The 23,754-nt window shown below is 35.8% G+C and overlaps 5 protein-coding genes and 1 long non-coding RNA gene across 7 annotated transcripts; 1 reads left to right on the forward strand and 5 right to left on the reverse strand.

The window, feature by feature from the left end:
* LOC110012838 lies at positions 617-1,583 on the forward strand. Its single transcript, XR_002288062.1, has 2 exons — positions 617-839; positions 1,020-1,583. It is a non-coding gene; the product is annotated as an uncharacterized LOC110012838 (long non-coding RNA).
* Positions 2,397-4,945, reverse strand: LOC105174475 (L-type lectin-domain containing receptor kinase S.4). Its single transcript, XM_011096594.2, has one exon. The coding sequence runs from the start codon at positions 4,523-4,525 to the stop codon at positions 2,477-2,479; it is 2,049 nt and encodes a 682-aa protein (XP_011094896.1). The 5' UTR covers positions 4,526-4,945; the 3' UTR covers positions 2,397-2,476.
* On the reverse strand, positions 6,386-8,958 carry LOC105174476 (ribulose bisphosphate carboxylase/oxygenase activase, chloroplastic). Of its 2 annotated transcripts, none has more exons than XM_011096595.2 (7): positions 8,804-8,958; positions 8,052-8,368; positions 7,847-7,952; positions 7,685-7,770; positions 7,117-7,589; positions 6,720-7,001; positions 6,386-6,614 (listed from the first exon to the last, which is right to left on the reverse strand). In XM_011096595.2, exons 1-7 carry the CDS (start codon positions 8,849-8,851, stop codon positions 6,502-6,504), a joined length of 1,425 nt encoding a protein of 474 aa, XP_011094897.1. In that variant the 5' UTR covers positions 8,852-8,958; the 3' UTR covers positions 6,386-6,501. The 2 variants fall into 2 exon arrangements, with proteins under 2 accessions (XP_011094897.1, XP_011094899.1); XM_011096597.2 differs by having other exon boundaries at positions 6,472-6,614; positions 6,685-7,001; positions 8,804-8,957.
* Positions 10,393-12,282, reverse strand: LOC105174477. Its single transcript, XM_011096598.2, has one exon. The coding sequence runs from the start codon at positions 11,997-11,999 to the stop codon at positions 10,593-10,595; it is 1,407 nt and encodes a 468-aa protein (XP_011094900.1). The 5' UTR covers positions 12,000-12,282; the 3' UTR covers positions 10,393-10,592.
* LOC105174478 lies at positions 14,400-17,343 on the reverse strand. The gene is made up of 3 exons (XM_011096599.2): positions 16,038-17,343; positions 14,913-15,458; positions 14,400-14,808 (listed from the first exon to the last, which is right to left on the reverse strand). Exons 1-3 carry the CDS (start codon positions 16,809-16,811, stop codon positions 14,698-14,700), a joined length of 1,431 nt encoding a protein of 476 aa, XP_011094901.1. The 5' UTR covers positions 16,812-17,343; the 3' UTR covers positions 14,400-14,697.
* LOC105174718 (transcriptional regulator TAC1) lies at positions 17,980-18,922 on the reverse strand. Its single transcript, XM_011096906.2, has one exon. The coding sequence runs from the start codon at positions 18,782-18,784 to the stop codon at positions 18,260-18,262; it is 525 nt and encodes a 174-aa protein (XP_011095208.1). The 5' UTR covers positions 18,785-18,922; the 3' UTR covers positions 17,980-18,259.

The raw sequence follows: 23,754 nt of genomic DNA on the forward strand, positions 1-23,754 counted from the left end.
TAAAAAAGTAGAACCCGTGATTTCCGGGTACAGCACATTTTGTACCAGGAAAGGGTCAAGTATGGACCAGGCTATTTCAATAATGGGCTAACCCAGATACGAATTGTCTCCCTAACTTTTGCTTGCAGATTCTGGGATGTGGCTCTTTTAATGTTAGAGCTGTGAACATGTTGGATCTACATAAAATCCGGAATTGTAAGATTTAGCCCTTCAGCAGATCCGAATGGATTGGAGATCCAGTGGACTTTTATACCAAACAGGAACCCGAGTAACACCCCACATCTGAACCCAAGTGTAGTAGTTACCCAAATCCACCCTGATAAATATTATATTTTGAAAAATATAATATTTTTAATACAAGATCCAAGTAGAAGATTAACTAAATAAGATGGTTTCACAGTTAGAAGTTAGTCCAATTATGTTATCTGGATTTTTTTTTTAAATCTTGTGTAATTAAAACTAATTGATCGACTACAACATCGTATTGATTTGTAAATGCTGGACTTATCGAACTGTAGAAGAAGTCTAACTTTGGGTTGGAATAAACATTTGATACAAGCGCAACGACTCTTGGCCGGCATCCGTCGGTAACGTACAAACAATGCAATTATATATTTTATTCCTCGTCTAAGCGAAGAGTTGTATCGACATAATCAAAGTGTTTTGTCACATATAATACGTAGTACAAGCTACAAAGATTGATTAATTATATATTCATAATTCTAGTTCATTCTTTCCTAAACTAATTACTACCTGCATGATCATGGCCGAGAAGGAGAGCCAACCGCAGGAAGTTCACCAGAAGCCATTCCCGGAGTTATCATCCCCGCCTCATGAAGGTCATTCATTACCTCAGTTGCTTTATGTTTTTTTTTTGTCCTTTTTAGTTTGAGACTGTAATGATTAGCAAGTATACAATTATGTTGTTGGTAATTTGAATTTCATACAACTTTGTCAGTGGTTATGAGTTTTTGTAATATTAAAATATTTAGGAGAAATTGGGTGATGATATGCAGCAGCAGGGAAGTCAAGATGGCCTGAAGTGGTGGGGCTAACAGCAGAAGAAGCAGAAAGGAAGATAAAGGAAGAGATGCCTGCCGGGACTCATGTTTACGTGCTTCCACCCGACTCCTTCGTCACCATGGATTTCCGAACAGATCGGGTTCGCATCTTCACTGATTCCTCTGGAAAAGTTTCTAAACCACCACGAATTGGTTAATACTTAATATTATATATTATCGAAGAAAATTTACTACCGTCTACAAGAATTACGTCCATCACTGAGTATTTGAGTTGTTTGATAGAAAAGTATGAACAGCAGCGGCCAAATAATCCCTTAAGCTGCAGTCTACTATCTCCTGGAGCCATCCAGGACGTCCTTTGCGGTTTAAACCAAAAAGAAGAGAGGTCAGATCCCCTGAAAGACATAGTGTAAATCCAATTTGAGAATTGAGATTTATGGTGTATGTATAATTACATGGGTGGTGGTCAATCCACTAGATTTTGTTCAAGGGTCAGCTTGCTTTATTATATTACAATCCTTGTGTTTCCTAAGCCTATAAAATTAGCATAATATATGACAATAGTGGGCGCCTGACCATAGTTCCACTATGTGAGATGCCGTTGGTGGTTGCATTCTCATTACATGTTTTTCTTATATTAACTTTTCAACCATCTCCTAATGTTATCAATTTTACCTTTACTGATTCTGATGTTTTTCTATCACAAAGAATTTTAACGTGTTTTTTATATATCACTTTAACTTTAATAATTTCGTATTGAATTTAATTCATTATCAAATTTTAGACCGAAATAGAAGAAATAGATATATTGGGGTTGGCTTTCTACACTTTCATAGTGATTGAGGAATTAATAATGCTAAAATCTTATTTCTAAATGAAAAAGATTTTTTTTTCAAAAATAAAAAATCTTAGAACATGAAATTTTATTTTAAATTTTGGATGTTGTCGCCAAAGATAAGGTCGTGCTTACTCCAAGGGGCGAAACCTCAAAGAGGGCTCCAGAAAACTTCAATTTTTTTTCACCCCTCATACTACGGAGGACTTGTGTCCGGCTCCACTAAATTCATTTGAAATTTCGAACTTGACAAGTAAACAACTTGTCTTCATATATTCTTGTTAAGCGTGCGGACAGACCTGTGTCTGGCCATGTGCAATTTGTTCTATAAAAGGAATCACGCATATGATCGATGTTCACATGCTTCATTCATCTAAACGGAATATATGTACAAGGCCCAATGGTAATTTTCTTGAATATTCAGAAAGTAGTAGTCTTTCATTCAGTTCAATAAATTTGTATGCATTATTTGGAGAAACATGAACTCTTGTTGGGAGGAAAAGCAGAAACAATGGCAAATTAGTTTTTTGAAAAATCTGATGATCAGTCTCTTCATAACATTACAATCATAAGAAAAAACAGTAAATGTACATATATTTGAGGATGCCATAGTGACAAACTATCTAGCTTCGCCTACGCTACGGAGAAGTGTAAGAGGTGAAGTAGAAATGGATGCAAAACTTCTATCCACATCCCCATTAGTCATCACTGTGTATGAACTTGTCTTCTCAAATGAAGAAGATGCATATGAATGCAAATAATCCTCAAATCCTTCCTCATCACCACAAGCCCCCGGGGCCCTCAAAACCTCCGGTATTTCAACCTCGCCTTCCAAATAACTCACAACCTGCCTCATGCTAGGCCTTGCTGATTGTTGGTTGCTCGAACACATTATGCCCAACTTCAATATCATCACAACCTCATTTTCATCAACATCGCCCTTCATTTTTTGGTCCACAACATCAAGAATGCTTCCTTCTTTCCATTTGTTCCACACGTAATCCACCAAAACTAAGTCCTCTGGCCGGGCTTTGGATTCAATAGGTCTACGGCCGCATGCTACTTCAAGCAGTAGAGTGCCGAATGCAAACACATCAGAACAAGTTGTGGCCCTCCCAGTTCTTGGCAGTTCCGGTGCTAGGTACCCTAGCGTGCCCACCACCCGAGTTGTACCTGGATTCGATCCATGATCGTATAGTTTTGCCAGCCCAAAGTCCCCAAGTCGACCATTCATTTCACCATCCAGCAGTACATTGCTAGCCTTGATATCTCTATGTATGACGATTTGTTCATATCCTTCGTGCAAGTACAAAAGCCCTGAAGCAACTCCTTTGATAATCTTCAACCTTTGTTGCCAACTCAATACACGGTTTGGTTCATCAAACAAGAACTTGTCTAAGCTTCCATTAGGCATAAAATCATAAACGAGAAGAAGATCAGCTCCGCGCCTGCACCATCCCAATAACTGGACTAAATTTCTATGGCGAAGTCTACCGATGCTAGAAATTTCAGAGACAAATTCGCGCAACCCCTGTTTTGATTCATGTGAAATACGCTTGACAGCAACTTGGGTTTTTGAATTAGGCAGTGTCCCTTTGTATACTCGGCCAAATCCGCCAAAGCCGAGTAGCTCACTGTCCTTAAAACCTCTGGTGGCTTGCTTGAGCTCTTGGTACTTGTATCTATGCGGGACAATGTCAAGTTCCCAAGATTCTATCACTTCTGCGTTCTTGATTTTCCTTATCATCAAAATAGCAATCAAGATTGAAGCTAAAACGAAAACAACTGCCACAACTGAGAGGCTTACTATTAGGCTGGTGTGTTTCCTTTTCGTTCCTGGAACTAAGGGGAGAGAATTCAAATCTAATGATTTGGCTTCTCCATTTATTTTGAAGCTCCAACCCAGAACGTAATGCGTACTTGCAAGCAAACCTGTTGAAGCCGAGAACCCAACATACATACTTTCATCAAGAATCGGAGATAGATCCATCTGGAAAGACAACAGCGGAGTTTTGGGCTTCGAAGGAGAGGGCGAAAGTGTAACATTCAGAAAATTCGTAACAGAATCATACACGATCCATGCCACAATGGGCTTGCCACCCTTGAGATTGAGGTCCATTTTAACCGAATCATCGCTGAAATACGCTGCTGCAGCAGACTGATTGGACTCCAGGCCGTTGATATCGATGCCAACATGGTTATCATTAATGTCTCCAAACTCAAAATCTTGAACAGTATCAAATTCGACTGCGAATAGGTGGTTGGAGAAGTTTCCAACATCGCTGGAATTGAGCAGGCCGAGGTACTGGCTGGGTAGAGCTGATTTTAGTTCTTTGGAAGGTGCAATCGTGAATGCTAGGCCATGGCCGCCGAGTTTCGGGTACTCTGGATGAATGGAGAACACGAAACAGGTTGAGAAAGAGAAGACAGTGCCGGTGGTAGAGTTCTTCAACCGAATTGGTGAAGGATAAAACGCATGTCCTATTAGCCTGCTCGTCTCGTTGGTTAACCGAAGAATCCCATTCTTACCAATCAGGGCAACCCCATTCAAACTTATGTTGGTTTTGGGGTCACCAAATCCAGTATAGGTAAATTCATCCATCTGGGATGAGGCTGGGATTGATAAAAAAGTGAAAGAGAAGAGGAGTATGAGAAAATAGGGCGTCATTACAGAAAGTAGAGCATACAGGTTTTAGATCAGAGCTGGTGACTCAAGAACTGATCTTCTGAATTGATCTCGTCTGCTGGGTAATCAACTTAAAGGACTGATGGAATTTTGGTTAGGTGCCCTTTCTCTAAAGAGATGTGAGCATGGATAGGGTAAAAAATAGGCCTTTATTGCTGCTAGCAAAAAGGTAATGTGTTGAAATTAATACCACATGATGGGCTTTAAGATATGGTTAACGGCAGGGATAATAAGTTTCCATCCATATTCGTATATATCACTGCAGAAGTAGTTGTAGTAACAGAGAGCCCATCGTAGTGTTTTCTTTGTATCGCTGATGTAATTAACTGAACTTTTCACCTTTCTCTTTCTGGGCCGCAATTTTACTCATGACATAAATCTGTAATAGTTTCACTATCACCTGTTCCCCTGACACATGTTGGCAAGAAATCAGAAACTCTGATTAACAGATTTCAAAATTCCAAACCAAATTAAACATGATATAATTATAATGACTCTTTCTTCTTCACTGTCGAACTACCCTTGTTTTTTCTTTTTCAGACAGGTAAATTCGGGTAATTCCTGTTTCAGACATCATAAATTCATATTATAGAGAAGAACGCGGTTACCTGAGGAGGAAAAAGGAAATGTACAAGAAAAGCAAAAGTGGAGATATGACCTGCTACGACTTCATGAGAAAGCAAGTCTTGAAAGGTTCCATTATCTTACATATATATTTATTTATGCATACCTTCTATGTCTTTCAGATTTTTTTATTTTTCCCCTTTTGACCCAATTCCTGTTTTAAATGAAGAGGAGGGACTTTTTGTGCAAATAAGTGAAACTTTTTAGATAGGGAAATTTTATATATAGCAAAAGAAGAGTATCCGTGAGTTCAGTAAATCATAGAAGAATTACAGCATCAGGGATCTTTAAAATCTAATTTTAAGCCAAAAATTAGAAAAGAAATAAAAAAGGTGTGTTTGCATATTTTGAAGTCTAATTGGAAAGTACAGTGGAATAAAAGAATCTTAATTTCAGACAACCACACTTGTTCAGTTGTTTTAGAAGTCCAACTGTTTTCAACTTCAGCAGTCAGGAACAACAACAATGTGTGCCAACTCCAGTGTTCAATGCACACACACACTGTTGGCAGGTAGCGCCAGGGGATGGGACATGACTCATTTAACGTATCAGAAAAAGATTATTGTATTAAAGCATTTATTCCACTTTACTTTAATTATGTCTGGAATATTTATCATGATTGTGAGCAATAGTATTAACAGCGTTGGTCATGCATATTGTATTTTTTTATTACAACTTGAAGGCTGCCAACAATACAGCAAGTTACGATTTTGAGGTAACTGGATCAGACCCATTCCTCTGTTTAGATTCCCAATATGTTAGATCTGCATAAAATTTTGGATTTAATGCAATTTATATTTTTAATATTTTAAATAAGTAAATTAATCTGTATGAAAAAAATAGCAATTTATCTTTTTGTGTGTTTTTTTTAATTAAACAATTTACCATTGATACTTAATTTTAAAAAAAGTAAAAGGATAAATTGTTGCATTTTAAAAAACACAAAGGTAAATTGCTAAGAAAAATTTCATAGAAGGTAATTTGAATATTTGCAATATCACTGAGAATTAAATTGCATTTTTCTCTAAAATCTTGTGTAATTTGTGATTGCGACATTTCAAAACCCATAATTCTTAATTTTATAATAATGGTTTAGTTGGAAACCATTTCAATCGAAATTGTTTTGCGAAAATTAAAATTTGAAGTACCTCAATGGGCAATTCTTCAAATTTTCAAAATATTTCCACCTTAAATAATCTTTACCAATTAGGCTTGAAGGACAAAACATGCTAATCTTTTAGGCATAGTTTAGTCTATATTGACTAGCAACTCTTACATATATGTCCGGAGTAAATTACATTATACTAGTATACTGCAAACTAAACAATTGGGGTTTAGTTGTAAACACAACTTCCATCATCACTCCTTGCAGTTGGATCAAAGTTTTCTGCATTAGGATCAGTGCAGCCTTCAGGAACAGGAACTGGAACTTGCTGTGCTGCTTTTCCTGCAAACAAAGCTAGAAACTCTTAGCAATTGTTCTAAGTAATTCATTTGAACCCGAATCAGATGCAAACCTCTTATTGAAGCCCTGTGGAGGAAGAGTTCTAACCATAGAAAGATCCATTCTTGATGGCATCCTCGTTTGCGTCGCCCAGGGCTGCCTCCTTCAAGTACTTGTCGGATAATTGCACTCTCTTTACGTTTTCTTGCTCTTGAACAAGCATGTTGCCATACTCAAGGAGCTTAGCAAGAGTCATTTTTGGTTGCTCGAATTCTGGAAGTTTCTCCCTGGAATTTACGAGCTTTTTCCCTATGTTTTCCACTCCTACACTTGCAATCCATTTCCTCACTTCATCATCGTATACTCTGGCTCTGAGAGCACCAAAGAAGTCTGCAGAGTGCAGAGAGATCAAGAACCTTCATCAAACATGTTGTTTGAAAGGATAGCTATTACAGTTTCCATCTATGGCCTCTTCAATCTTCAAAACTAGAAAAGGGAAACTTACCAATAGATTGTCCAGGGAAAGTGTCAACAAGCTTCACAATGTCTTCTTTCGGAACATTGTCCGTTCGGAAGATACCAGTACAAACACCAATTCTGTCTTCTCTGGTAGGAGCCCAGTAGAATTTCTCCATACGGCCGTCACGAATGAGGGGAGCATACAGAGTTGAGAAGTCATTCCCAGTGACTATGATTGGGACTCGAGGATTTTCCTGTTTGTTGTACATTCCAGGGAGTTGAACATTAGTTGGATTATCAGCAATATTCATAAGGGTAGCATTCACCATCTGGTTGTTGACTGTATATTGCGTGGTTCCTCCAAGCCTACCGGCACCTGCATCAAGATCATTAATAAAGAGCACACACATTTTCCCCTTTGCAATTCTGTCTGCAGCCTCACGGTATCTTTGCCTGATCAATTTCGCAGGCTCTCCAGCATTTCCACTTTCCAGTTCTCCCGCGCTCATCATAATGGGGCTGGAGTTGTCCGAACGGAAAATGTAACGTCAGTGTGCGAAGCAGAAGGCTTCTAAAATACAAAAGGAAGAAGATCAACTAGATGGCTAACTCACTTGATTCCCAGTTTTGCAAAAACAAGCTCACACTGGAATGATTTCCCCTGACCCTTACCTCCCCAGATGCCCAGGATGAGAGGAACCTGGAAGAATTTGAACAGTGTCATCAAATTTGTTCTCCTTTCATTACTAAGAAGCATTCTAAAAACAGTATCAAACCTTGATGTTTGGCAGGTTCATGAAGTTTTTAGCAATGTGAACGACTAACTTGTCCATGAATGCCGGGGCAATGTAGTATCCATCCATGTTATTATCAAATTCGTATCTGAATAATTATAGTGAACTCAATGAGTAAAAAGATTCAGGCTCCGATCAGAAAATGAAAAGAAAAAAAAGAAAATGTTTATATGATTAGAGCCCTTACTGTCGCAGACCAGCACTGAGATACTCATAGGAACTCAAAACAGGATCATGGGTGCCAGCTCCCGTAGGAGCCTGGAAAAGGGTGTCGACCATTCCCTTTCCTCTGGTGATGTCCTGCTGGTCGTCGGATATATCGGTCACAAGGCCCTTCCATCTGTCCTGGTCGGTCTGTTTCTTCTCGTCTACCTCTGCAACAACCTTAATGCTCCTGGATGAAATCTTGGAGTTGTTGGATCTTGAGTTCACCTTTTTCAGACTGTTCCCAAAGAAATTCGTGCTTAGAACAGAGAGCCCTGCACTGGAACCGTTTACATTCAACTGCACCAAAAATGTATTTAGTGAGCCATGACTTTTTAAATGCCGCACATCCATTTTGGGTATGAAAGTCTACCGACTCCAGACAGTCAAGCAAGTATAAGTAGCTCAATTCTTCTGTTCTCCTGGTACTAGTTACTCATAAAAAAAATAAAATAAAAATCAAGCTGATATAGTGTAGTCAAAGTTCATATTCCATTGAGTTATTCATACAAGCAGACAACTACTGATGCGCTGAGTTACGATTATCATGAACGACGGTTTACTTTCAGAGGTAATTAACAAGTGAGAGACGATCGATCAACACAAAAAAAACAATGGTTTATAGTGTGAACGAGAACAAATAAATACGTTCGATAGTTTCTAGGAATAAGATACTCATGTAACGATGGATACTAAATCTGTAAAAGGATGAAAGTGGCGGGAGAAACGTAGTACCACTGCTCTGTTAACAGCTCCAAAAGTTGTAGAAACAGAGGTAGCCATTTTTGAGTTTCTTAAGAGTTGTAGTATTGATGAAAAAGTTGGCAAAGAATGATTGGCGTCCGGGTTCTGAAATAGGCCAAAATCTTTGGTACCTTGGAGAGTGTGAAACGGGTAGGAGTATTTATAAGGAGGCATGGGAGAGGGACATGATATGTTGTGGGGTAGTTTAATTTTGGAAAATATCCTACGGATTGGCTAAGACTTCCCAACTGCCATAAAAAATGGGCTTTTTCTTTATTTGCTGAATTAATAAAAAAAGGGTTTTTTTTTTTTGGTTGGGGGAGGGGGGGGAGGGGGTGTTTAATAGTTTGATGAAAGGGTACATAGTATTACTTTATTTTGGAGATATTGAGGTGGGGGCGCGGCCTGAACTGCATATAAAAAACAAAATGGAGTCTTCTAGGAATAGGGAATTATTTGGAGAGTTTGAGGTTGGGGTTTAAACTTTTATTTCCTCCACAAATATTGAGTATGAGTAAATGGCTTCTATTCTTTTTTTTTTTTTTTTTTTAATATGGCTTCTATTTTTTTTTTTTTTTTTTTTTAATACAAGAAAAAGACTTTTGAATGGGATTGGGTATCTAGAGAGTGCTAGTCGAAACATGAACTTCTTGTGTACTATCAATTTCTAGAGACTACTTTCGTCCTGAAAGGAAAATTAATGAAAATCAAAATTATTTTTATAGGAGAAAAAATACATGTTTTATTATTTTAATTTTCCTGTTCTTTCAGTGAAACAAGCATTGCAATTACAAACAAAACTACAAAATACCCTGAGTCTACGAATTAATTTATGAACTGAGGTTGACAAGTTAAATGGTTGTCCGAATTGCAAAGTTGTGGAGAATTTAGAGGGCACTTGCCGCACTTCATCTCCAAGACTGAAATAAGGTTAGTAGGATTTGAGGAATCTTAGCTGTGATTCTTGTGATTATAATAAAGGAATTGACCACTTATACTACAGTTTGAGGGCAACGTGATTCGAATTAAATTATTGTTAATCATTACGATATTATTATTATTATGGAAAAAATTAGGGCGTGCAGCATACTTTGTTCTTGCACACAGTGCAACAGTAATTGCTAGTTACGAATTAATTGGTCTCGACAGAAATCAGCTCTTCAGGATTTCATTCGGGGGAGTTGGGTAATGAGCATGAATCCGATAATTATAGTACTCTCCAGTCTCCATGGGGCAGTAATAGCTTAGACAATTGCCACTCTGTTTCTTCACAGACCTAAATAAATATGAAGCCAGTAAGTTTTGGAAGGCTTCTGTAGTTCTGTTAGTGAGAAGGCGAGCAATCCCTTTTGCTTACAAATAATCGAAATAAAATGTCATATGCTTAATGTTGTCCTAATTAATATTCTTCTTGCATGTGTGAATGAAAATATTCATGGAGGATTGATGTCTTTCAGCATTGATTATTGGTATGAATATGCTTCATAAACTGACATTGCTGGTCTAAACTTTACTTGTTTGAAGGAATTTAATCATAATAAGAAGCATTACCAAAAATGCACTGTGGATCACCCTGAACCTGAAGAATAAGTAGTCAAATTTATCCCTGTTTTCAGAACATATGATTTCAAACAAATCAATCTCAAGAGACAAAACAGGGAATTGATCAATCAATGTCAAGAACATGATGAATAAATGAAACAAGTAGAATTTTGAAGCTATCTTACTGCGTAACAGTCAGAAAAGTACCTACTTTATTATATATATACACCAACATAAATCACACATATACTCGGCGATTTTCAAATCTATACATGCAACTCAATCCAACCAAGACCTCAGCGACAGCAGCTTCTGTCTTTTCTTTATCAGAGAAATGCAATGTCTGCAGCAAAAGCACACCGGGTTTCGAATCAAACTTCATCTTCTCCACATTCCTCTCCATCTGCCACCTCACCGTGTTGTGGGCCATTGGTGCAAGCCATCCCATTATCTCTGCCATGGCTCCCCTCCACCCATCCGCTAGCAATGCGTCATCTTCCTTGCATTTCATGTTTTTGCTCAGTTTTGTTCTCACCAGGGCTTTCAGATTTTCAGTTAGCATTTGGTACAAGGATTCACGCTCATAGCGGCCTATGGATGCTGCTGACTCCAGGTACTTTTCTGCCAACAGAATCACGTTGGCATAACGCAATGCCAGCCCTGAACCGCCCAGCGTTAAGGGCCCTGCAGAATGAAATACTCTGTTGTTTTTCGCTACTACTTCTATGTATTTACCAAAACAATCATATTCATTCACGAGAACATCGGATTTTTGGCTGTAAGATTGGAAAATTTCAGGCTTCGCTTCTCTCGAATTAATAGGACCCGAATGAGGAAGAATTTGCTGCTTTATCGGTTCGATCAGGGAAAACTCTTTCTGCTCCTGAAAACAAGCCATTTCCGGCAAGGAAAGGGAGAGACGAACAGGAATATATGGCTTAAAAACAACGGAAATCCTAGCATAAACAATGATCACAATTCTCGTCATCATGCTAACAATTTCATCAAACGTTTTGCACCAAAGGGAAATCTCCTTAAAATTGCGCACCTCCTTCCGCTGATTCTCGAGTTTCTGATTAAAATGATCGAAATTTGAATTCGACAACTGCATATGACCCTTCTTCCATCCCTTCACCTTCCTCTCTGAAATCTCCATCTCCGCTAGAGCATCCAATGCTGCGTGCAAATTTGACGTGGCTGAGACTAATTTCTCCATTTTCTGCACTTTCTTTTCAATCACTCTCGACCCGTAATCCGATTTCCCGAAATCAACGATCCCGAGTTTCAAATCCATGTAAACAAGATCAAACCGATCGAGATTGGCGTCACTGCATTTCTTGCCTAAACGAGAAATAGCAGCGGCAGCACGATCAAGATCTTCAAGTTTCTCAGCACATGCAAGGCTCAACAGAAATTCCTCATCCCTGGAATTCAAGAATGCTACTCCTTCGGATTTGACGACGTCTTTTGTTAGTCTGGTAATTTCTTCATCAGAGAGAGACTTGTAGAGAGAGATTAATCTTGACATGGTTTTGGCCGTCTCAAATGCAAGGATTCCCACTAGCCCGGCTTTCTTATTGCGGCGAGTGGGAATGTCGCTTAATATCTCCGGAAGCCAACCCATGTTCTTCTTCAATCCAACCATGAACGTAATTAAGGCTAGGTGTTGTGTAGTGGTTAAAGGGTTTTAGAATGGAGGGTATTTGATGAAGGGTTGAACGTTGGAAACGAGAAGCAGCTTCCTGGGATTTGCCATTGGGACCGGCGGTGAGATACGCGTTTGGAGTTTGGACGTATAATAGAGAGTTGGGGGTTCTGCACAGACAAAAACTGACAGGTTGGTTTCAAACTGTAATGATCAATTTGGAAGTGGGGAAGACGGGAGGTTTTGCGTGTCTAGATAAGGGATTGACGGTCATATGTATCAGAGAAACGTTGTTAGTATGAAATGATGATGATTGATGGGTGAGGTACGGGGAATACGATGAAGCGTTTGACTTGTTCTTACTTGTGTTATACGGAGCACTCTTTATGTATTTCTTCGTTACTTTAAACGTTACAAAGTTAAGGTGTTTACGGTTTATATTACGAGAAAAGAGTTTTGAACCACGAAAAGCGTACTACCTACATTTTCCTGAGGAAATATATTTTTGAGGTTTATCGGATTAGAAGTGTCTATATATGGTTTTCCAATACATAAACTCTCTCGGACAAGTGATTCGTTTATTTTTGAGCAACAATTCAATAATTCATAAAACAATTACATGAGTGTGTTAAAATACACAAATCTAAATTAGAGTTTTAGCTATTTTTAAATCTTACATGTTATTTATTTTTATATTAAATATGTTTCTTTGTGAGATGTATCTCATTTAGGCGAGTATGTTCATTATCTTTTCGAATCGAAATTTTGATACGTCGAAATAATTTATCAAGACACCATCTAGATCAATTCAATAAAAATTCAAATTTTTATGTTTCAATTCGGTATTTTACCGAATTTACCAATCTTTTTTAAAGTAATTCCTCCATCTCAAAATTAGTTAATACTTAATAGTTATATTAATTAAAATAATTAAATTTAGATTTTTTAAATAATTTGGTATTTAATATTTATTTTTTATATTTATGAAATATCTAAAATTTACAATTTTGATTTGATTCTATATGGTTATCCCGAACTGCACATCTAAATTCTAAAAAATTTTATATCGAAAATTTGGTTCAGGTTTAATTCGACCGAGTACTCGAATCGTGAAAACACCTAATTCATCTAACTCGTTTCAACCAAGTTAACGTAGTGTTTGATGTAGGAATAATCTTTTTTATTATTATAAAAAGAGCAAAACATCTTAAATAGATTCGTTATTCTCAAAAGAAATATATTGCATCATCTATAATTATTATATTTTCTTTCTTACTTAATATTTTTTTACACATCACATCAATATCATCATTATATTTTTATCTCACGATCGACCACGTAGTTAAAAAAATACTCCATCTCAACCAAAATTATTTTCATATCATTTTTCCCATTAAATAAAATTACAAGTAATCACACCCATAAACTTCTGAACATCGTACCAACCAGCTCAAAAGGATATAGCGTTTAGTATATGTGGCCTGAATGTAGATTAAAATTTGAACTTAAGAGTAAAATGTTTTATTAGTAATAGAAAATTAGTATTATTGCATTCATTATTTTGAATTAGTTCTTTTTTCTTTTTCTTTTTTCAAAGTGAGAGTTGGTTTTGAAAATTAAAAAATTGAGCATGCTGCATTGGGTGGTGCATTAATATGGACAACATTTGCATTTGATCACGTGAGCATAAGAATCTCCATTTTTCACATGGGTGCATGATTAAGGGGATGTTCTTGCAACATTAAATTAAGTAATTTTTATTTAAATTAAATTAAATGGAAGTGTTTATAAATATAACTTATATTTATGTTTTTTAAAAATTTTGTTAATTTCAAACACTCTAATTTTTTGTATCTTAATCATTTATCACTTTTTCCAGAACTAAGTACTTTTAAAAACAGAAAAGTTTTTTGCAAATACCCCCTAATATATAATTATCCATATCTTACATGCGTTGTTTCCAAGTAGTAACTAGAAGGTATTACATGAAGAATAGACCATTTATGAGGCCCGTTTATATGGACGGGGAAGCGCAGGCCAGGTGCTTGCAGTCCGGAGCAGCAATTGAGTTCGACTGTTGGAGGCTTAGGCCTTCCAGCGATAATTGACTTCATTGATTTTTAATATTTTATAAATTATAATTCTCAATATAATGTTTATTTGGTGGAATTCTTAACAATAAGAATAATATTAAATTAGCTACCATCTACATATTTACATAAGTATTATGAAATTGTAAACTCAGACACAATATCATCTTTTTAAAATTAAGTATTTCAAAATCATTGCAATTATGATGAGATCAAACTAGGCCTAAAATTGTGTTTTTGTGTAAAATAAAGAAGAACGCTGAAAAATTAACTGAGGAAGAGAATTGATAAAGGAGAAACCAGCAAACAATATTTTCATTTGGTTATTACATTATAAAAAAAAACAAACTCTAAAACAAATAGATATGATAGCGTCTACTGTATTATCATTGCATCTTATATATCTCCTTTTCCTTTCCAACGTAAATTCAAAGATTCAAACTAAGGTTCCGTTGACTACTGCAGCCACCATAAGCATCCTGACGAAGCACCTTCTGCATTCAGTTGTTGTACCTAGCCACCAGTCATGCCAAACTTTGGTGACAGAAAACATCGAAATATTCCCAATTAGTGGTAAAATCTTTCTTGTAATAATTTCACAGCGTCGTCTATGGAGGTGTTACTGATTCCCATCGATTGCAGCCTCTAATCCTGACTCGTACATGGCCGTCTTGGTGGTCTGAGCCACCCATTATCTCACAGCACTGTCTACGTGGTGCCTGTTTTTCAAGAAAAACATGATCGACCACACCAACAACTCAGAAAGTTAATCGTAACATGAATCGTCGTACAAAACAAGAAGACAACGTAAGTACGCACGTACCTTGGTCCATAATCGAGAATTAAGATAGGTAGCAGAGACATTGAAGCTCTTCACCATATAAGCAGCCGCAAAGTTATTCCTGTCACACTGCTTCCATTGCATAGACTGAGGCCTCCTGTACCAGGTCACCGTATTCCCATTTCCAAGCTCCTGAGCGCCGTCAAAGTAAAATATGACGGGTCTTTCACAGGGCTCCATTCTCAGGACCCGGGTATTAAACGTGAATGGCTCCTGACTCCAAGTCCTCCACGTTAGAAATGTCTGCAACGGGGTGTTGAGATCTTTTGCTCTCACCAAAAACGGGTACAGTTGCACGGTGTAGCCCCAGGATACAGAAACGGACCAGTTCCGGGTAAGGTCATAGCAGAAACTCTGCTGTAATGCTCGGCCGGAGTCGTATTTGTAGGCGTTCATTAGCTTCCTGATGGAGGCAACCCTGTCCATGCCTGGAAACAAGGGTTGGAGGTAGTCTAGATGGTGTAGTGAGACTAGAGGGGCTAATGGATGAGCTGAAAGTAGGCCGTATGGGCTTCCTCGTATATCCAACTGTATAATTAGCCCAAATATAAATTAGCTCATGTAATCATAGCTATCGAGAGTCACACGGGCAGAAAACATAATGCCCGAAATGCAACATTAAAAATAACCTAACAGAAACGGAAATTGCTTGCCGCTTTCCTTGCAATTTAATGTTGCATTCTTGTTTTTTGAGGCCTCGACATTTACGGGTTGCCTAATATGACAAAATCTATATATACCCTTCCATGCATTTTGTTCTCATTAGCATCGGTCCCACAATAAGAATTCAACTAAAATTGCAAGTGACTTCCTAAACGAATGATCTTCAACACTATTATTGACAATACTAAAATTAGACACAGAGAATCACGATCTTTAATGTTTTAGCATTAGTCTCCATTACCTTTATTTGTGTCAAAACAAGTCATCAAGAACAATTAATTAGTCATTTTTGTCTAAAAGTGTCAACAATTATCCCAATGTACTAATAACCAATTTGGGTTCTATATTCCGGACAATAATTGCTTTTTTAACAATGAACAAGATTTCATAATTTGTTGAAGGAAAATTGAAGGAAAAAACATACTCAGGATGTTTAATGAATACCTGATGAAAACCAAGTTCTTTGGTAATAGGCACCCCAATCTCACTCATGCAACCCCCAATCTTCTGATCCGACCCGTATAACTCCGCATACCGATCAATGCACCCATCCAAAATCCTGACCAGCTCCGCCGGTAATGTAATGGCAAATCCAGCGCCGCCGTAACCCATGGTATAAGAATGCTCCACATCTTGTTCAACACTCTCCGAAATTCCGCCAATATAATACATCTGTTTATAATCATATTTATTCAGCACATTCACCAAATTCTCGGTGAAGAAAACTGTGTCGTCATCTCCCATCACAAACCACCTTACATTGTCCAATCCAAGCTGGAAATTCTCCTTCACAATACGCGCGATGCGGACGGCGGACCTGGAGCCATACCAGCTTGTGTACTTAAACCGGGCCGTGTCAGCCGATACTTTATAGGGAGGCGACGTTTGAGGCCAAGGCTCGTCTCCCAGCGCCGGTTCGTTGTCGAGCCAGACGAAGCCGCGAGTTACATTGGGTTTCCACCAGAGCTCACAGTAGTGGCGTCGCCGGCTCCACATGCTGGCGGTGCCGCCAATGCCGAAAAGAATGTGGGAGATGTTGGTTTTGTCTTCCCGTGGAATATTGACCAACCGATGGTGGGAAGGATGGATGATTGTATGCGGGTGGATGATTCTTTGATCGCATCCCGGGCAATAGAATCTCCATTTGGAGCCGGGGAAAAGGGAAAAGTAACAGAAAGAAAATATAGCTAAAATGCAGATTACTGGAAAGCCTTTCATGAAATTATAGGCATCTCTTAGTTCCCTGATATATTTTTTGGAAGGATTTGTAGAAAATCCGGCGAAATATAGGAGGAGTTTGGGATGACAAAGGGAATCCAACTCTTGTCAGAAGCAGTTATGGGAGTCGAGGAAAGTTTAGCATTGTTGCTCCTTTTCTTGCCATTTTTATGCCCAAATAGTATATGAATAAATTAATGAAGATTCAATGGAATTAGCTACGCGGCTGAATTTTCTGCGGGTAATTTGAGCTTATTTATCTTTGATTTTCCTTTTTTTTCTTTGTCCCTTTATATATTTTTGTGGGGTGGAATATAGATTTATTGCGAGTGTCTCTCTCCCTCCTTTTTTTGCCCTTTTCCTTTTTCAGGAAAATTAGCTGGATAATGTTAGTGGCAGATATGAAGAATGGAATTATGGTTGCATTTGATGGGTGAAAACTGGATGGAATGAAGAGAGGCGCACGGAACTTGTCCACCCATCACCATCAATAATTGACGAATCATGAACACAGAAATCAATTAATATTAATGTAGCTAGTGGTGGATTTTGCTTTAGTTAACCTTCTTCAATTATATATATCTATATATATGGCAATGCCATATATCTTTAGCCTCATTAAATTATAAAAAAAAAAAAATAGTTTGGGAGTAAGTAGTTTCATATTACTGCATAAAGTGAGATAATAAAAACAAACATATTAAGCATTACTTTTGGGTCAGTGCATCAATTTGGAGCTAAATATTTCACTGAAATGGAACCATTTTTTTTTTGAGGGGGTTAAACTTACTTACTGATAATATATATTATGGTTAATATTATCTCAAATTCTTGCTTCCTTAATTAGTTTAATTAACACTAGAATTCATTAATTAGATGTGGTTGATATCTTCTTTAGTAAATCATTGTACGTATTATCATCTCAATCAAAGTTTAATTTGTAAACAGGAACACTTGCATTGTACTTGGATTTAAAAACATTTAAAATCTTCTTTTGTCCGTTTCAATTTTCAGTGTGCAAGATTTTTCATTAATTCTTCCTCTTTTAATCAGGGTTTGTATATTTTTTTAATTTAAGTTGGTTCATCATATATATTTCTTCCATACTTAATTTGTTTTCATGATTTTCAAATTCTGAAAAATGTTTGGCAGATTAACAAATTTAATTAACATGAAGCTATGCATAATTAATAAAAGAGGAAATTAGAATAGATGATTTGGAAACGGGAAAAGCAAAGAGCCATGTTTACATATCAGTAAAGTTTGAAAGAACTAACCATATGTATATATGTATGTATATTTCTTGCTTCCGCTCCTTCATCAAAACTCTTCCAGTTGAGTAGATCTATCTGCTCCAAATACTGATGAATAGAGATCAAAATCAGAAAACATCTTCCTTTATTTCTCTCTGATTAAAGCTTTTCCCGCATGTATATGTATAATTCCAACTATTGCTTTGACTTGGCATCATGGGGCTCAGGTCCTAATCGAAGTTCAAGGTCCAATTCCCCGACTACTCTTATGTTATCCACACGCTTGTCTAAAAGAGTAGCAGCTGCTTCCTCTTCATGATCGCCACTGTTCAGTGACGGCGCCTCAGCGAACAACGGGAGACGATGTATCAGTTTTTCTGTACCAGGTGGGACAAGATCACGATTGCCCTCCTCAGTTTTACCATCAGAGAAGTGCTTTTTCAAACTCAACTTGTCGCTGGAAGAAGAATCGGGTGGAGGGCTATCTTCAGAATCCGTAGTGTTCTTGGTGATATCCAAAGACAGCAGGTTTTCGCAGGAAAACTCTTTGAGTTTTGCTCTATCCTTGCGATGAATATTCATGTGGCCCCCTAATGCTTGTGCGTTTGAGAATCCTCGTTTACAGAAACTGCATCTGTAAGACCTCGTCTGCACTAAATCATCGCTCCATATAATCATTTGATCTGAGCTGGTTTCCAGGCCTGGAGGATCTATATCCATTGCTGGACGGGATATAGATGGGGATCATTAATCGAGAATATTAAGCCAAGTTGAAACTTGAGAGTTGAGGTTTTATTTCTAATTTCAGGATAAATAATTTATATTGAAGATGGTCAAATGGTCGGTCGAAAACATTTGTTTTCTCCTTGGTTTATATTTTTGATCCAAAACTATAGCAAGCGTGCTAAAAGTTTAGTATAGATAATTAAAGTTTAGTATAATGGAATATGTAATAATAATTAATGTCGTACTATTATGTATTATATTAATTAAGGATGTGATAAGGCGGCCGGAAATGTCCTTCCCAACTTTTGCGAATAAAAATATTGTCTACTTCTCCAAGTTCCAGAGGGATTTCCCTCCAACTTCGCCCTCAAAATACATCAAACAATTTTCAGAGTTAGTATTTTTTAGATAATTATTGCAGTAATTCTTTTTCAAATTAATTAATATTTTGATTCAATATTATTTTTTAATTATTTTTCTTACATACAACAGTGCACGCCTACAAGTGAGTGACCTCATCATCATCGAGCTAGCAACGGTTGACATAAAATTTTCACAGATTATAATAATTATAAAAAAACAAGCATCACTCAAGTTCAATAAACAGAATATTGTATTTTTATGTGGGCTTCTTCATTTCAGAGTGGGGATCCATAGTCCACTACAAAAGAAAAATAACTATTAACTACAAATCAAAAACTAAGATAAATAATTTTTAATGATCACGATTAAATAGAACTAATACAAAAATATAGATTTTCTATGAAGAAAAAAGTTTTTTGACTATGGCAAAAATATTTGCTATGACTTTTAGTCATGACAAGTGTTTTAGTCACCCTCGCAAATACTACGCCAACAACCATTGCAGGTAAGTTGTAATCAATGACTATTTGCTACGATTATTTTATTTTTAACCATGACAATTAATCATAATTAAATATTGTATTTATTTATAGTTTGATTGGAGTAGGACGGGAAGGTATGGCGAGCAATCAAGCATGCAGTTTCCAGGATGATCATTAAATTGTTAATTTGTACTTGAAAGGATATATATAAACGACTATATATGTATGTAAACATACATTGAACTCATCAGAGTCAGAGGTAGTTGAGATGGAGGGGACTCAAACTGTTTATTCAATTCTTTTCAATTAATGCACGCTTGGAGAACTTACAATGCAAAGGTCAACCCTATTTTTTAACATGTTATTCATTAAGTTAACTAATATTGCTTTCTATAAATTATCGATAACATTTAATCCTTAATTACCAAATAATAATAATAATAATGGGCCTGCATTTCAGCTCCTCCTCCTTTATTCCATCACGTAATTTTTTTTTATTTTAATTTTTAGTTAAATTTGTTGCTGTCCAACATTTAGCATCATGTTTGGGGGACAAGAAAAGAATTAAACAAGAATTTATTTTAACGAAGACTAGGTTCATTAAATTTGTATTATTTACATGATAAATATAATATTAATTATTATTATATGATTAATATAACATTTAAAAAAAAAAAAGTGATCAATCGTAGTGAATCCAAATTTCTCCATGAGCTGCCTCCCGCCTGCATGCTTCCGATCCATATCCATGATTACTCGCCTCAAAAGCTACTCATTCTACAACTTAAAAGATAAATACATCTTTTTCTTTGTTTTTTTTTAACAAAAATCTCAGGTATACGGCACCGTAGATATGTATTAATATATAAATGAAAAGTTAATACGTATAAATAATAATTTTGACCCAAAAAAGATTAATATAAAAGTATTGATACAGATTTTGTAACTACATTATAGAAAATGGTTAATTATATTTTGTCATTTAAACTATGATCGTTTTTATACTTTGTCATTTACACTTTTTTTTTGTGTCAACTTATCATCTCAACTTTACAAAATTTTGCACTTTTATCATTTATAACTATTTTTTAATTAAATTTTTTATTTGTGCATAAAGTTCACATGTGATACTTAAAGGTTATATGATGTGATATTTTTCACATATGCACAATATATAATGTTTATTCGATAGAAAAATTAACAATAAAACAATCGTATATGGCAAAGTGCAAATTTCGCAAAGTATTATTAACACAAATAAAAATTCTGATGACAAAATATAAAAACGAACATAACCCGAATGAGAAACAATAATTTACCCTATAGAAAATGATGTTAATTAGCTAGTATTGCTTATGAAATAAATATATATAAAAATATACGTATTCAGTTGTAGTAATTAATTATAGAGATGGTATATATAGGATTGGTGTAGTGCAGTTAGAGGTGGGCGTCTTTGAGAGGGTGGCGTCACAGTAACGCACGAGAGGCGCAGCGTGTAATGTGAATAGGCAGTTCGCATGACATTGTGACGTGGGTTTAGACACTGAATACTTACTAATGTTGTTGTGGTATTATTAAGTACTAACAGGCAATGGATGATTGGAAGGTGTCGAGTGTAGACACATCCCCAAATACTACACAAAACAGAGATTTACCCAGCCTTGATTTAGAGTGGTGGAGATGGAAAGAGGTGGTTGATGTTACTGCACATGCACACAATAATGGAACAAATGTAGTGATTAATGAAGATAAACATGGGTTTCAGTCCTTATCCTGCACCCTACATCACCTCATCATACATCTCACCTACACATAACTTACTTAAACAATTACTCCACACTTGCAAACATTAGCTTAATTCGATTAATAAGGAGTAATTAAAAAATATTTTTGTACCCATGCACATTTATTGTAATGTCACATTTGTACTTTATTATTAATTTGTAAATATATCTTTTTATTGATCTTGAAACTTCTAAAACATTTATTTAATATGTAATAATTTGATATTTATAACAAAAATGAGACTAATCAGAATATTTGTGGTAATTTACGTATCAATTCAACAAACACGGCAAAGCTGATATTTAAGGCTCATGCATGTTTCCCTATTCATTTCCTTTTATTTTATTTTTTTAAACGTACTTATATATCTATATTTCAATAAACTATTCAATTAATTCATTATTCGATGAATACATTAATATAATTAGAAATAATATAATATAGATACAATAAATATTTCATATAAAATGAGATAAATATTCATATATTCAGTCAGATTTAAATCCATAATTTAAATTTATTTATAGAATTTAACTTTATTACTAAATTAAGACATTATAAGTTCACTTTCTTTTATTTTTGCAAATGATAAAAATTGTAAAGGACTAATCATGTGGTCCGTATAAATTAACGACTTGCGACTTCGGACCAAAGTGGTCTGATTTCTCTTAGAAGCAAATAGATCGGTTCAATCTTAAATGATGGGCTTGCACTACGTACTTTAAATTTTGATCCAAAAGTTTCAATTTGGACAGTCTAGTTTTGCACTCCTGTAGCCTTGTCCGTCGTCCCATACAGATAGAGATATACAGTTGCATTTTCAGACTTGTTAGAATTTTAGTCTCGGGATAATTGATTTTTTTTTTTTTGAAAAATATTGATGGAGTTAATTAAATATGGTACAAAAATATTATTGAATTAAAATTTTTATATATAATTAATGCCCATTTGTTGATGAAGACAGGTATACCTCTTCCCCAAATATTACCTCAATTTTAAATCTTGTAAAGCATAAAAATAAAGCTGCAGATTAAGAATTCACTTGAATAAAATAAAAGGAATTTTAGGATCTATATATGTATATATTATTTTAGTGTTAATTCATGGCCTGTCCATTCAGACCAATAAATAGGTATACATAATTAAATTATATATTAATTGATGATCTCGGGACACAAGATCATATCCATCGCCATGCAAATATACTCACAGTCACAGCTGTCGAAATAATTATATATAAACAAGCTGAGATACAGATCGAGAAGATCCAAATTCTGGAATCAAAAAACAATTATTCCTGTAAGTTTCGTATATACTTTAATCGAAATATCTCGGAATTAGGAAATGCTCTAAACAGCTATGAACATAGGAATTACACCCCATCAATATTATTCCTATGATGCCCTAAAATTCTCTGGTAATTACTACTTAAATATTAATAATTGGTGAGAAGCAGACATCTGATAACCCATGTGCGCTTTCATCGCTTCAAGTTTCACTTAAATCTCTCTGCATTTTCATCAGAACTAGTTTATGTAGTTTACTCAAACAAGACAAACAATACCCAATCAACTTCAAACCCCTTTTTGCACTTATATGGAACTTCGACAAAATCAAAGCTAACCAAATGTCTGTTTCCAAGCAAGTAAATTAATTACTACCAACACTATATATAAAGACGACAAGAGATCAATTAATTTTAAAGAGAAATTAAAAAAACCACGTAGAAACTCCCAAAAATCCCTCTTACTTCAATTCCAGGTTTTGTGTTTTTCCCACTGCAACCGTAATTAAGAATCAAGAATCACGGATATGGATATATTGGCCACTCATCGGTTTACGAAATCGATAACTTAATTCAAACTCATCCAGAATAATACTATCTAATTTATATAATCACACACACACACATACACACATGTGTGTGTGTGTGATAATGAAAAGCAGAATATCACGAGGTGGTCAAGCCAAAGTTGAAATGGAATTTCTTAGATATATATATATAAACCCTAGGTGCATGCCTTGTTTGATGCCAAACAGGGAAAATGAAGGGGTCTATATAGTACTATTAAGTATTTTGGATATATACATATATATATATATATATTATTTATGATAGAGCTAGCTAGCTAAGTAGAGCTAGGTAGGGTTTTTGAGGATGATGATTATTACTAATTAATACTCTTTATTCTTCCTCATTAATTTATACGTACGTACAGATATATACTCATTTTATTCTTAGATTTCTCTCTCTCTCTCTCTCTATATATATATACTTGAGAGTTGAGATTAATAATTATTATATATGTATTGCAGAGCAGAGAGGAAGAA

This window comes from Sesamum indicum, linkage group LG11 (assembly GCF_000512975.1).
Source record: "Sesamum indicum cultivar Zhongzhi No. 13 linkage group LG11, S_indicum_v1.0, whole genome shotgun sequence".
Classification (NCBI taxonomy): Eukaryota; Viridiplantae; Streptophyta; class Magnoliopsida; order Lamiales; family Pedaliaceae; genus Sesamum; species Sesamum indicum.